This window comes from Eucyclogobius newberryi, unplaced genomic scaffold (genome assembly GCF_026437365.1).
Source record: "Eucyclogobius newberryi isolate DKJ021-1_F unplaced genomic scaffold, fEucNew1.0.hap1 SCAF_6, whole genome shotgun sequence".
NCBI classification, from domain to species: Eukaryota; Metazoa; Chordata; class Actinopteri; order Gobiiformes; family Gobiidae; genus Eucyclogobius; species Eucyclogobius newberryi.
In genome coordinates, this window is record NW_027316278.1 from 31,700,319 (window position 1) to 31,713,580 (window position 13,262).

At 41.6% G+C, this 13,262-nt stretch overlaps 1 protein-coding gene across 1 annotated transcript in view; it reads right to left on the bottom strand.

The window, feature by feature from the left end:
- Positions 1 to 13,262, bottom strand: part of LOC140346734 (uncharacterized) — a 29,987-nt gene that overhangs the window by 11,120 nt on the left and 5,605 nt on the right. The window contains exon 3 of the mRNA XM_072432918.1: positions 130 to 1,581. Coding sequence (XP_072289019.1) covers positions 130 to 1,581 — 1,452 coding nt within the window. The remainder of the gene's footprint in view (positions 1 to 129; positions 1,582 to 13,262) is intronic.

Sequence of the window (13,262 nt, forward strand, 5' to 3'; positions counted from 1 at the left end):
TTCTGAATCTACAATGGTCTTCACTTCTCAGTCTGGACTCTCTGAAGCCTGATCTCCAGCTTTCTGAGTCTGGCTTTGGGGTTCAAATGATCCAGCCTCAGCAACTCTGTCTCCTTTAGTTTGTTTGTTCAGGAGGATGGGCCTTCAGATGAGCAGGTTTTCTGATCCTTAGCAGGGCAGATTTTAATATGTCTAATATTATTCGACCCAAATCTAAAAGCTTTCTCAGTGTGGACTCTCTTGTGTGCCACTAAGTTGCTTGAGCGTGTAAATGCCTTCTCACAAACATTACAGCTGTAAGGTTTTTTTCCAGTGTGGACACTCATGTGTGATACTAAGCGGCTTGAGCATGAAAATGCCTTCTCACAAACATTACAGCTGTAAGGTTTTTTTCCAGTGTGGACACTCATGTGTGATACTAAGCGGCTTGACCATGAAAATGTCTTTTCACAAACATCACAGCTGTAAAGTTTCTCTCCAGTGTGGACTGTCATGTGTGATACTAATAAACTTGAGCGTGAAAATGCCTTCTTACAAACATCACAACTGTAAGGTTTCTCTCGAGTGTGGACTCTCATGTGTGATACTAAGCTGCTTGAGCGTGAAAATGCCTTCTCACAAACATCACAGCTGTAAGGTTTCTCTCCAGTGTGGACTATCATGTGCGATACTAAGCTGCTTGAGGATGAAAATGCCTTCTCACAAACATCACAGCTGTAAGGTTTCTCTCCAGTGTGGACTCTCATGTGTTGTACTAAGCTGCTTGAGAATGAAAATACCTTCTCACAAAAATCACAACTGTAAGGTTTCTCTCCAGTGTGGACTCTCATGTGTGATATTAAGCAGCTTGAGCGTGAAAATGCCTTCTTACAAACATCACAGTTATAAGGTTTCTCTCCAGTGTGGCGTTTCATGTGTTTTACTAAGCTGCCTGAGCATGAAAATGCCTTCTCACAAACATCACAGCTGTAAGGTTTCTCTCCAGTGTGGACTCTCGCGTGTGATACTAAGTTGCTTAAGCATGAAAATACCTTCTCACAAACATCACAACTGTAAGGTTTCTCTCCAGTGTGGACTCTCATGTGTGATATTAAGCTGCTTGAGCATGAAAATGCCTTCTCACAAACATCACAGTTATAAGGTTTCTCCCCAGTGTGGCGTTTCATGTGTGATACTAAGCTGCTTAAGTATGAAAATGCATTCTCACAAACATCACAGCTGTAAGGTTTCTCTCCAGTGTGGACTCTCATGTGTTTTACTAAGCAGCTTGAGCTTGAAAATGCCTTCTTACAAACATCACAGCTGTAAGGTTTATCTCCAGTGTGGACTCTAATGTGTTTTACTAAGCTGCTTGAGTGTGAAAATGCCTTCTCACAAACATTACAGCTGTAAGGTTTTTCTCCAGTGTGGACTCTCATGTGTGATGTTAAGCTGCTTGAGCTTGAAAATGCCTTCTCACAAACATTACAGCTGTAAGGTTTCTCCCCAGTGTGGACTCTCATGTGTGATACTAAGTGGCTTGAGAGTGAAAATGTCTTCTCACAAACATCACAGCTGAATGGCCTTTCTCCAGAGTGGATTCTGGTGTGATTTTTGAGACTACCTGCGGTAGAAAAACTGCTTCCACACAGGTCACATTCATATGGTCTTTCTCCTGTGTGAGTTCTATAGTGTTCTTTGAGCGCCACAGAAAGAGCCATGTCTTTCCACACTGGTCACAGGTGAACCCAATTCCCCTGAAGGATGTTGTAGATCTGCCATGAACACAGAAAAAGGAGACGTTATGTACAAGAGTTTGAAGTGGCTTTTTAAAACTGTGAATTCCTTATCACTGTTGAGAGTGGTGTTGTTATGTAAATAATATAAGCTTCAAACTAGTCTGATCCAGAGCTGTCATTCAAACATAATTACATTAAACATTGGAAAAGGATTAAAGGTTTATTTCCCAGTTCTCCTAAAACCAAAAAGATCATGTTGTGCAACATCAATGAAAATACAATGAAAAATTTAAATAAAAAGGTACTTTCTAGTCAGCGCCTCATAGACACATTCAAGAAAAAGCATTTCATAATACTAAAACATATACACACTGCACTCATCCTATTATACATTGGTCAAAATTGCATTGATCCCTTATTGCACTATTTAGCAGCATTACATAGTATATAGTATATGTCAATAGGTCATGTGTTATGAATAGGAGAAGTTTTTGTAACAAAGCCACACTTGTCACCTTCGGGATTCTCGACGGTCCCCATGTTGAAATGGCTATAATATCGTCATATATTAATATTTTTTCCACTTTTAAAGCTCATATATCATTATCTCACTATCTACTTCTTCTCTACACAGAACATATGCAAACTGTATTAATCTGATGGTTATTTCTTACTATATTAAAAGTACCCCGATAGAACGATAAAAAGTACAAAACCTAAATATTACTGGTTGAATTTAAAAAGGGAACTTGAAAAAACTTGAGCTTAATTTAATAGAGCCTAGAGTATGACGGCTTAATTTAAAAGAGCCTAGTATATGACAATCATTCATAGTGAAAAAATATTTGGTTGACGGGAGAGGTTTATGTACAGAACACTGCAAATCTCAATTGACTACCATACAAACACAAGTTTTGATTAAACCAATATAATAAGATGGATTCCAAAGAAATAAGACCAAAAAATGTTTGATTGTGTTGGTCTGAAGGTAAAGATTCTCAGTGAGTCCAGCACAGACACTGTCCCCCTGTGACTGCCCCCCTGTGGCCCCTGTGTGAACACATAACTGCTCAGAGATGAGTGTCAAAACAAGTGAACCTCAAAGATCAACATTTATCTTCCTATTGGCCGTCACAAAGGTGAATGATATTTTTAGATGTATCAAAGTGCAAATAAAGACATAGAACTATTTTGGTCATTTTCAGAGCTGCCATTTGGGTTTGAGAAAATGAGAGGAGGCTCTTGAGGCTGTATTGCAGCTGATCGAAGAAGAGCATTTCAGCAGCCAAGATGAAGAGGAGTGTTATGACCCAAAATAAGGGAAACATATTTATAAAGGACACAGGAGACCAACTGTAAGAGTTCAAATATGTCAATATGTCTCCAGGGCGTGGAAAACGAAGCTGGGAGCCAACCTTTGAAAAAACTGCATAAAACGATAGATTAAACAATAGCTACCAAAAAACAGGATAAATATAAGAACTAATCTAAGAAACAGAACGGGAAAATTGTAATACAAAAAAAAAGGGAAAAGGTGCACAAACCTAACGAGGAGGATTAGAGCTCAAGTGAAGGAGAAACACAAGAAGACCACAGCATCAGTATGGACACGGTGTCGGATGAGGAAATTGACAAGTTGGATGCCAAGAAGGAGGAGGAGGAAAAGCAGGAGAAGGAGAGTGGTGAGTAGGAGAGCAAAGAGAAGGCCAAAGAGGGTGAGTAGAACAAAAAGGCAGAGGAAGTAAAGGAGGAGTGCAACAATAAGGTCAGTGAAGAAGCCAAAGATAATAAGTGAAGTGGAGGACAATGGAGAAAAGGAGAGAGAATAGTTTGATAATGAGAGATGGAGAATAAAGAGGAAACTAATAGTGGAAGAGGAGGATCTTACAACTGACACTTTGAACGCAAGAAACTGTGCCAAACATGCCCCGTCTATTCTAATCCAGGGCATAAGGTTTCAACCCGAGTTAGTTCACCTTGGCTGGTGTGGACGAGTTTGGATGGCATCTCTTGTTTGTACCACCTTTTTGTCCCCACAAAAGGTCAGCTTCTTTCTGAGGAGTTCCTCTGCCAGAAATGAGGAGGTAAAACACTGCCTTTGTAACTTTGCTGGCCCTCGGTCAACTCACGGGTCAAGTGCCCTGATTGACCTTTATCCCATGATCTGTCACGCACCTGTAGTTTTAATCATCCTCCTCTTCATCTTGGCTTCAGAGTTTATCGACTGCTTAACGACCTCAAAAACATCCTCTTTACTACAACCTCGACTTATTTTCTGACCCAAAATAGCTGCTGTGAATATGACCAGAGAAGCTCAACCTTAAAAGTATTTGTCTTTATTTAAACTTTGATACATCTAAAAATCAGCCACATTTGTGACAGCCAATAAGAAGACAAATGTTGATCTTTGATTAAAAAAATGTTTTGCATGAATTATTGACAAATACAAGGCTCTTTTAAATTGACCTGTCTGCACACTTAAAAAAAAAAGATAGTTTGGGTGTACTTTTAAGGCTATATAGTAAATGGTGGTAAAATAGTCACACATCAAGGCAGTAAAAAAGCTTTAAATCAAGGAACACATTAACACAGACACTGGGGGCTAGTCGGGTTAAGTGTCTTACCCAAGGACACAACGGCAGTATTCCACCGCCAACCAGTGGATCTGACCGCTGGATTCAAACCACTAACCATCGAAACAGAAGGCAAACACTCAGCCACTGAGCTACTGCCGCCCAATGCATCATATCATGAGTAGAAATAGACGAAGAGATCTGAGTCAGCATTGGCATCCCACTTGACTTCAGAACTATGTGAGTCTCAAAACTCCTGCCATGGACACAATAAATGGATACCTTTGAAGCATATTTTTGGCGGCCATTACTTGGTCGCTTTTTGGGTCTCTGTGTCATATTCTATGTTGGTTTAAATTCGAAAAGTAAAAATATAAAAATGCATGATATAACAGAATAACTGTAATAATATATATGTAATCCTCAAAGAGCACATATCTACCCGGTTGCTCCAGGTGGGACAGTGCAGTGTGGAGAGCTACTGTTACTGTGACCTCTGTAGTTTTGATTTGAATTCAAATCATTATCATAGTCTTTTGAATTAGACAGCTAATGTCTTCAGCCTAATTTGAGTTTATTTCAGGGCACCAGCAGAACATTTGGTCTCAGAATTCAGGGCTGAACTGGACTGTTGTTTTCCATAAAAGCTCATATTTTAGGAAGGCTAAAATGTCCAAAAAGTAGACCAAAAGACTAATAGATGGTTTAATTGTTTGGTTTGTTGTTGGATTTAAGTGTGTCATACTTACAGATACTGCAGAAGGAGCAGGTTAAATGCAGAAGTGACAGCAGAAAGTCTTTGAACAGCTTTGACCAAAGAACAGAGTCTGAAGGTTCACTCCCTCTAAAGTTTTGGCTCGTTCCTGTCCCAAAAAAGGTTAACAGTGTTAATTTTGTGATACAAATTCACTCACATCATGTATTATTTTCCAGATTTTATGCAGGAATCATGCAATGACCATGATTTGCATTTTGTAGTTATGAAATTGCATTTTTGTTATGTGCATATGATCATAGACATTCATATCCATGCGTTTCAGTCATGTGACTTATTTGTTGTCACATGTTGACGACGTCACATTCTGTTGCCTCTCCGCTGTTAGTCATGAAAAACAGATCATAAAACTGAAAAAGGAAAAGGTTGATACCTAAAGACAAAAGATGTTTTGGACTTTGATCCTCATCTACAGCGGCGAGTCGCTGACAACACTTAAAGTCTAAATGAAGGTTCTCCTGTTCCTCTAATTAGGCCCGAGCCCCAGCAGGGCGGAGGGCCTATTGCTCCCGCAACTTCGGCAGCGTTGCAACTGTCTGACCAAACATGCGGGCGCAGCCCGCATGTTTGGTACCCCGTCGCCCCTGGCAAGTACAGTGAACTAGCCCATGCCGAAGGCATGGATCATGCATACTTACTCCTGCTATGACAGAAATAGTCAACAATGAGTGAATTCACTCATTGTTGACAACAGCAGCGCGAAGCGCTGCATTCCTCCAAGAACCCTCCTGGCATCGTCCTGTACGCGAGAGTCCATGCCGCAGGCATGGGCCATGCTTGTATCTGCTCAAATCAATGGAAGTCTATGGGGAGTGGGCGGGGCATCCCGGCGGAATAGGGAGTGACGAGCGCGTAAGCGCTTGTAATGATGATACCACCCCATGGCGGCATCGGGAAGGCTTAGAGCTTTCAAACGATGTATCATTTGTTGTTATAGTGGAAACGGCTATATTGTTTTTGCTAAAAATATTATTATTTTTATTAGGCCCGAGCCCCAGCAGGGCGGAGGGCCTATTGCTCCCGCAACGCTGCCTTCGGCAGCGTTGCAACTGTCTTACCAAACATGCGGGCGCAGCCCGCATGTTTGGTGCCCCGTCGCCCCTGGCAAGTACAGTGAACTAGCCCATGCCGAAGGCATGGATCATGCATACTTACTCCTGCTATGACAGAAATAGTCAACAATGAGTGAATTCACTCATTGTTGACAACAGCAGCGCGAAGCGCTGCATTCCTCCAAGAACCCTCCTGGCATCGTCCTGTACGCGAGAGTCCATGCCGCAGGCATGGGCCATGCTTGTATCTGCTCAAATCAATGGAAGTCTATGGGGAGTGGGCGGGGCATCCCGGCGGAATAGGGAGTGACGAGCGCGTAAGCGCTTGTAATGATGATACCACCCCATGGCGGCATCGGGAAGGCTTAGAGCTTTCAAACGATGTATCATTTGTTGTTATAGTGGAAACGGCTATATTGTTTTTGCTAAAAATATTATTATTTTTATTAGGCCCGAGCCCCAGCAGGGCGGAGGGCCTATTGCTCCCGCAACGCTGCCTTCGGCAGCGTTGCAACTGTCTTACCAAACATGCGGGCGCAGCCCGCATGTTTGGTGCCCCGTCGCCCCTGGCAAGTACAGTGAACTAGCCCATGCCGAAGGCATGGATCATGCATACTTACTCCTGCTATGACAGAAATAGTCAACAATTAGTGAATGGGCCATTTTTTTTTTCGTTAAAAAATGGCGCGACAGCGCCACCGACAAAAGTCAAAATACATTGCGCCTATGGGAGACGCCCCGAGGTCAACTTTGGCGTAAAGCTACGAAATTCGGGACACGCATTCCTCTCGTGAGGACGAACAAAAAAAATTATTGTGGCCACGCCCCCAGACTTACCCTATGGCCGCCATCTTCCTTTGAAAATGAAAATATGCTGTGTTAGTCATTTTGTTCACGTCAAACTTTGACGAACTCCTCCTAGGGCGTTTTGCCCACCGACTTCAAAATCGGCGTACGTCCTCTGGACAAGTGGGGCATCTAAAGTTATTCAATTTTTTGAGATACCTTTAACGGTCTGTGTGCGGCGCAGCCGCAAAGTTGGACAACTTATTTTGGAATATTGCAGATCTAAAAATTGCTCCCATTTGATCAAAACCAGTCCGATTAGGACCAAATTTGAATCAGTTGTTAAACTTTCTAGTTTGGACCAGTTTAGGCTGACAAAATTGAAATGGCCGCGATAGCGCCCCCTACAGAGTGACCTTTGAATTAACATTGAAGGTCAAAAATTAGTTTTACCAAAATTGTCTAAACTTTACCCAAAATTCTATTTTGCCGTCCCGATCACAAAAGCCAATCACAAAAATGCCTAAATTTCTACGGCGTAGTCGTAGCGATGACAGAAACCTCCCATGTTATCCCTATGGGAAAACAGCAAAATCTCTCAAATTACCACATTTTTATGTTTTACACTTCAACGAACTCCTCCTAGTGCGTTTTGCCCACCAACCTCAAAATCGGTGTACGTCCTCTAGACAAGTGGTGCATCTAAAGTTATCCAAATTTTAAGGATAACTTTTAAGGTCTCTGTGCGACGGAGCCGCAAACGTTTCCCAGAATTCTGACTATTTGGCCTTCAGAGTGGCCTATAAACAATGGAGTTTTTCCAAATGACATGACATTTTGCACTAAATTCTAATTTGCCATCCTGATCATACAAGTATGAGAGCCAAAGTCAGGGAAAATCGTAGAATCGCTCAAATCACCACATTTTTACACTTCACACTTTAACAAACTCCTCCTAGGGCGATTGTCCGATCAAGTTCATATTTGGGAAATATCATCTACACAAGCGGGGCATCAAAACTTGTCCATATTTTGATTCTAAGTGCTACGGTCTCTGTGTGGCGGACCCGCAAATATATGTCAGAAATGGGAAAACAGCGAAATCTCTAAAATCACCACATTTTTACGCTTCACACTTTAACGAACTCCTCCTAGGCCGATTGCCCGATCAAGCTCATATTTGGGGAAATCATCTACACAAATGGGGCATCAAAAGTTATCCATATTTTGATTTTAAGTGCTACGGTCTCTGTGCCGTGGAGCTGCAAATATACTGTCACAAATGGGAAAAACGCCAAATCCTTGAAATGTTCACATTTATGCTTCACACTTTAATGAACTCCTCCGTGGGCAAAAGCTCGATCAAGCTCATATTTGGGAAAAATAATCTACACAAGCGGAGCATCAAAAGTTATCCATATTTTTATTCCAAGTGTCACGGTCTCTGTGCGCTGGAGCTGCACATTTGACCGACATTTGTGTTCATTTGCACTGGTTAAGCACAGCATTGTACATGTCCAATGTGTCGCTGTCATAGTTCTTAGACAATTGCGTTAGCGCCATCTCTGTAAAATGCAGAGAGCAGAGTCGGAAGGCCGGCGGCCCGCGAGGGCCGTTGGATGCCGCTTGCGGCTTTAATTATTATTATTTTTCTTGTTCTTCTGCTTTTTGAGCTCTAATTTGACCCCCTGAACATGCTCAAAAACTCACCAAACTTTGCCCAAAATTCAGAATCGGCGAAAATTTTTATTTTTTCTGGGCCATTTTTTTTTTCGTTAAAAAATGGCGCGACAGCGCCACCGACAAAAGTCAAAATACATTGCGCCTATGGGAGACGCCCCGAGGTCAACTTTGGCGTAAAGCTACGAAATTTGGAACACGCATTCCTCTTGTGAGGACAGAAAACAAATATTATTGTGGCCACGCCCCAAGACTTACCCTATGGCTGCCATCTTCCTTTGAAAATGAAAACACGCTGTGTTAGCCATTTTGTTCATGTCAAACTTTGACGAACTCCTCCTAGGGCGTTTTGCCCACCGACTTCAAAATTGGCGTACGTCCTCTGGACAAGTGGGGCATCTAAAGTTATCAAATTTTTTGAGATACCTCTTACGGTCTGTGTGCGGCGCAGCCGCAAAGTTGGACAACTTATTTTGGGATATTGCAGATCTAAAAATTGTTCCCATTTGATCAAAACAAGTCCGATTAGGACCAAATTTGAATCAGTTGTTCAACTTTCTAGTTTGGACCAGTTTAGGATGACAAAATTGAAATGGGCGCGATAGCGCCCCCTACAGAGTGACCTTTAAATTAACATTGAAGGTCAAAAATTAGTTTTACCAAAATTTTCTAAACTTTACCCAAAATTCTATTTTGGCGTCCCGATCAAAAAAGCCAATCAGACAAATGCCTTAATTTTTACGGCGTAGTCGTAGCGATGACATAAACCTCCCATGTTATCCCTATGGGAAAACCGCTAAATCTCTCGAATATCCACATTTTTCTGTTTCACACTTTAACGAACTCCTCCTAGTGCGTTTTGCCCACCGACCTCAAAATCGGTGTACGTCCTCTAAACAAGTGGGGCATCTAAAGTTATCCAAATTTTAAGGATAGCTTTTACGGTCTCTGTGCGACGGAGCCGCAAACGTTTCCCAGAATTCTGACTATTTGGCCTTCAGAGTGGCCTATAAACAATAGAGTTTTTCCAAATGACATGATATTTTGAACAAAATTCTAATTTGCCATCCTGATCATAAAAGTATGAGAGCCAAAGTCATATTTTGTACGGCGTAACCGTAGCGATGACAGAAACATCCCATGTTATCCTTATGGGAAAATCGTAGAATCGCTCAAATCACCACATTTTTACGCTTCACACTTTAACGAACTCCTCCTAGGGCGATTGTCCGATCAAGTTCATATTTGGGGAAAATCATCTACACAAGCGGGTCATCAAAACTTACCCATATTTTGATTTTAAGTGCTACGGTCTCTGTGTGGCGGACCCGCAAATATATGTCAGAAATGGGAAAACAGCGAAATCTCTAAAATGACCACATTTTCACGCTTCACACTTTAACGAACTCCTCCCAGGGCGATTGCCCGATCAAGCTCATATTTGGGGAAAATCATCTACACAAACGGGGCATCAAAAGTTAGTCATATTTTGATTTTAAGTGGTACGGTCTCTGTGCCGTGGAGCTGCAAATATACTGTCACAAATGGGAAAAACGCCAAATCCTTGAAATGTTCACATTTACGCTTCACACTTTAACAAACTCCTCCGTGGGCAATAGCTCGATCAAGCTTTACTTTGGGAAAAATCATCTACACAAGCGGGGCATCAAAAGGTATCCATATTTTTATTCCAAGTGCTACGGTCTCTGTGCGGCGGCGCAGCAAATTTGACTGACACTTGTGTTGATTTGCACTGGATTGGCCATGTCCAATGTGTCCCCGTCTGTCAAGTTCTTTTTTAATTCAACACACAATAAGGGCGCCATCTTTATCAAGTCGAAAGCGCAGAGTCGGAAGGCCGGCGGCCCGCGAGGGCCGTTGGATGCCGCTTGCGGCTTTAATTATGACTTGGTTTGGTGGATAGAATCTGTGGTAAATATTTATACTATTATTTTACTCCTGTTAAGATTTAGAAAAATAAAAAAGGAATTTAAAATTATAAGACGTAGTGCTGAGTTCTAAAATACTGGGTTTCAGATGACATCACAACATTCTACCGGCCAATCATATTTAATACAGATGGGGGCAGCAAAAATGAATACTGCTAAAATGCAGATTTTTGTTGTATACAAGAAATGAATGAGTCTAATCCCAAATAAAAAATGGTCAGATTAAACATTTTTGAATTTACCTTTTAGATATTTCACAGTAAATACAATGTGATCATTGTTACATGGTATTATTATTATTACTGTTTGTCAAATCAGAAATATTGTGTCATGTACATATATTTTGGCTCTTGTTTTTAGTATTAGTTATGTCAGAATCCGCTAGAGGCGCACTGCAAATTCAGTCCTGCAGTAGTGCTGCCCCGTCTGTGTCCGCTGAACTGCCTTTGACAACTTTTACAGAAAATGCTCCTCTCACGACACAAACCAACAACGTCGATGGAAATTGTGCTACAACTGTAAGTCACCACCAAAGTCACGCCCACGTGACCTTCCCATGATGATTCACAGCAATATGAAAGGAGGAGAAAGTATTGAAAATGTTCTTTACAGAAATGCTGAAAATATACAGATAAGATCATTTGTCACATTAACTTCATTTAAGGAAAGAAAAACTTTAGAAAATGTGTGATCTAATACAACAAACCTCATGAAAATGTATTAAGAATAAGTATGTTTTAACCGGTTCCAATATTGCTTGTCTAGTCGAGGCCTAACTGTATGAAATTATACAGGTTGTAAAATATGTTTTAGTCAGATATTTGACTCTGGCACCTCCTTAATTAATACATTTATAACTTGGAATATGAACATTTAATGAAACTCCTTCAATAACTTTTTGACATATCAGAAAATAATATGATGTGGTCAGATGCGTGAATCCAGTAACACTGACTGGCTCCGTGGTGGTCGTATGCACACAGGTGACCGCTCCCTTAAACAGCAGCAGCACTGACCACTGGCCAGCAGAGGTCAGAGGTCACAGCTTTTTGGCAGAAATGTGGGTAAACTTTTGCCTTATTTTGACACTCCTGAAACCTGAATATCTCCCTTGTTTTTGGGATAATTAGAATAATTCTAAAAGTATTACACTCTGGTTACCATTACCTGTCTGATGGTGTAAATCTGACCCTTATGAAAAACATTCTGATGTATCAGTATGGTTGCTGGGTAACAGTTGTCTGCAAGTAGGCTAACGTTTATTAGCATAGCCACATCGTAATATGTAAACTAGTATTAGCCAGCGGCTAACTACCTGAAACAAACAGCTCACCGCTCAGTCTGGAGTGATGTCTGTAAGTCCACTGGTCCCTCCTGACCACAGTGATCAATGTCTGGACAAACGGGGTCTTTGAGGATGTCACAGAAGAGGAATCATCCGTTTTGAGACTTTTTACTCGTGATGGCAGTATTGAAACGAGCGTGTTGGCGCAGTTTCGGAGTCCGGAAGCGGATGCAGATCGAAACACTTCTTCTTCTTCATGTACAGGCTAAGCACGGTTATTTTAACAGATCCATGTTGTTAGTGCGTTGTTGCTAATATAATACATCCATGGTTGTTGCCCGATAATATAATAGATCCACGGTTGTTGCCTCCATGAGTGTTGCTTCTTCTTCTAGTTATTTCCGGCAGGCTGCGCGCTACAAGACACAATGCTGCCCTCTACTGTCCACAGTCATTAATCGATGCCGTCAGATTCTTGAACGCCAGAACGGTGAAGAAAAGAGAGCTTAGTTCTGAAGAATAAAGTCTGAAGAATTAAGTCTGAAGTGTAATACGTGAAACTACAGTGGGTGGCGGTAATGTAACACTTGGATTCCAACCGCCATAAAACACCAAAAAAGAAGAAGAGAGCACGGCTTTTTCAACTTGCTTTGCTTACGAGAAAAACATATATTTATAAGAGAGAGCGAGAGAGAGCGAGAGAGAGAGAGAGAGAGCGAGAGAGAGAGAGAGAGAGAGAGAGAGAGAGAGAGAGAGAGAGAGAGAGAGAGAGAGAGAGAGAGAGAGAGAGAGAGAGAGAGAGAGAGAGAGAGAGAGAGAGAGAGAGAGAGAGAGAGAGAGAGAGAGAGAGAGAGAGAGGTCTGCTCCTCATCTGGGGGCCTCTCACACACAGGAGAAAGAATATGAATACTCATAAGAAGGTGGATCTTCTCTGGCACCAGCCCTACCAGGCTGTACCTTCCAGGACATCCTAATATGGTCGTGAGATGTGACCCTTGACCCAGACAGAGAAGTTGGGGGAGAAGCAGACAGAGAAAGAATTTGGAGTGTGTCTGTGTGTGTGCGTATGTCCCGTATGCAATAACAATGAAAGGTATATTAATACATTACAATATTAAATGCTCATTAATTACTACACATGTAACCATAACAAAAAACTGCAACATCGTCAATGAACACACATCATTAGCAGGTAATGAGGACATACATTAAGTATGACAAGAACACATTTCAAACACAGTTCTCATGGCAAACTAAACTAAAACATGATTTAGTTACAAGTTTAGATCACACAGTCAGTATTAGGTCAGTTTAGATGTGAAAAACAGTCATCAAGGACTTAATCCTGAGAAACTTTCCATCTGGTTCTTTATCAGAGGTGTTGATCTAAGGAGGAAAGAGCTCTGGTGAAGACAGTGTTGCTGGTCCATGGGGGATGGAGAAC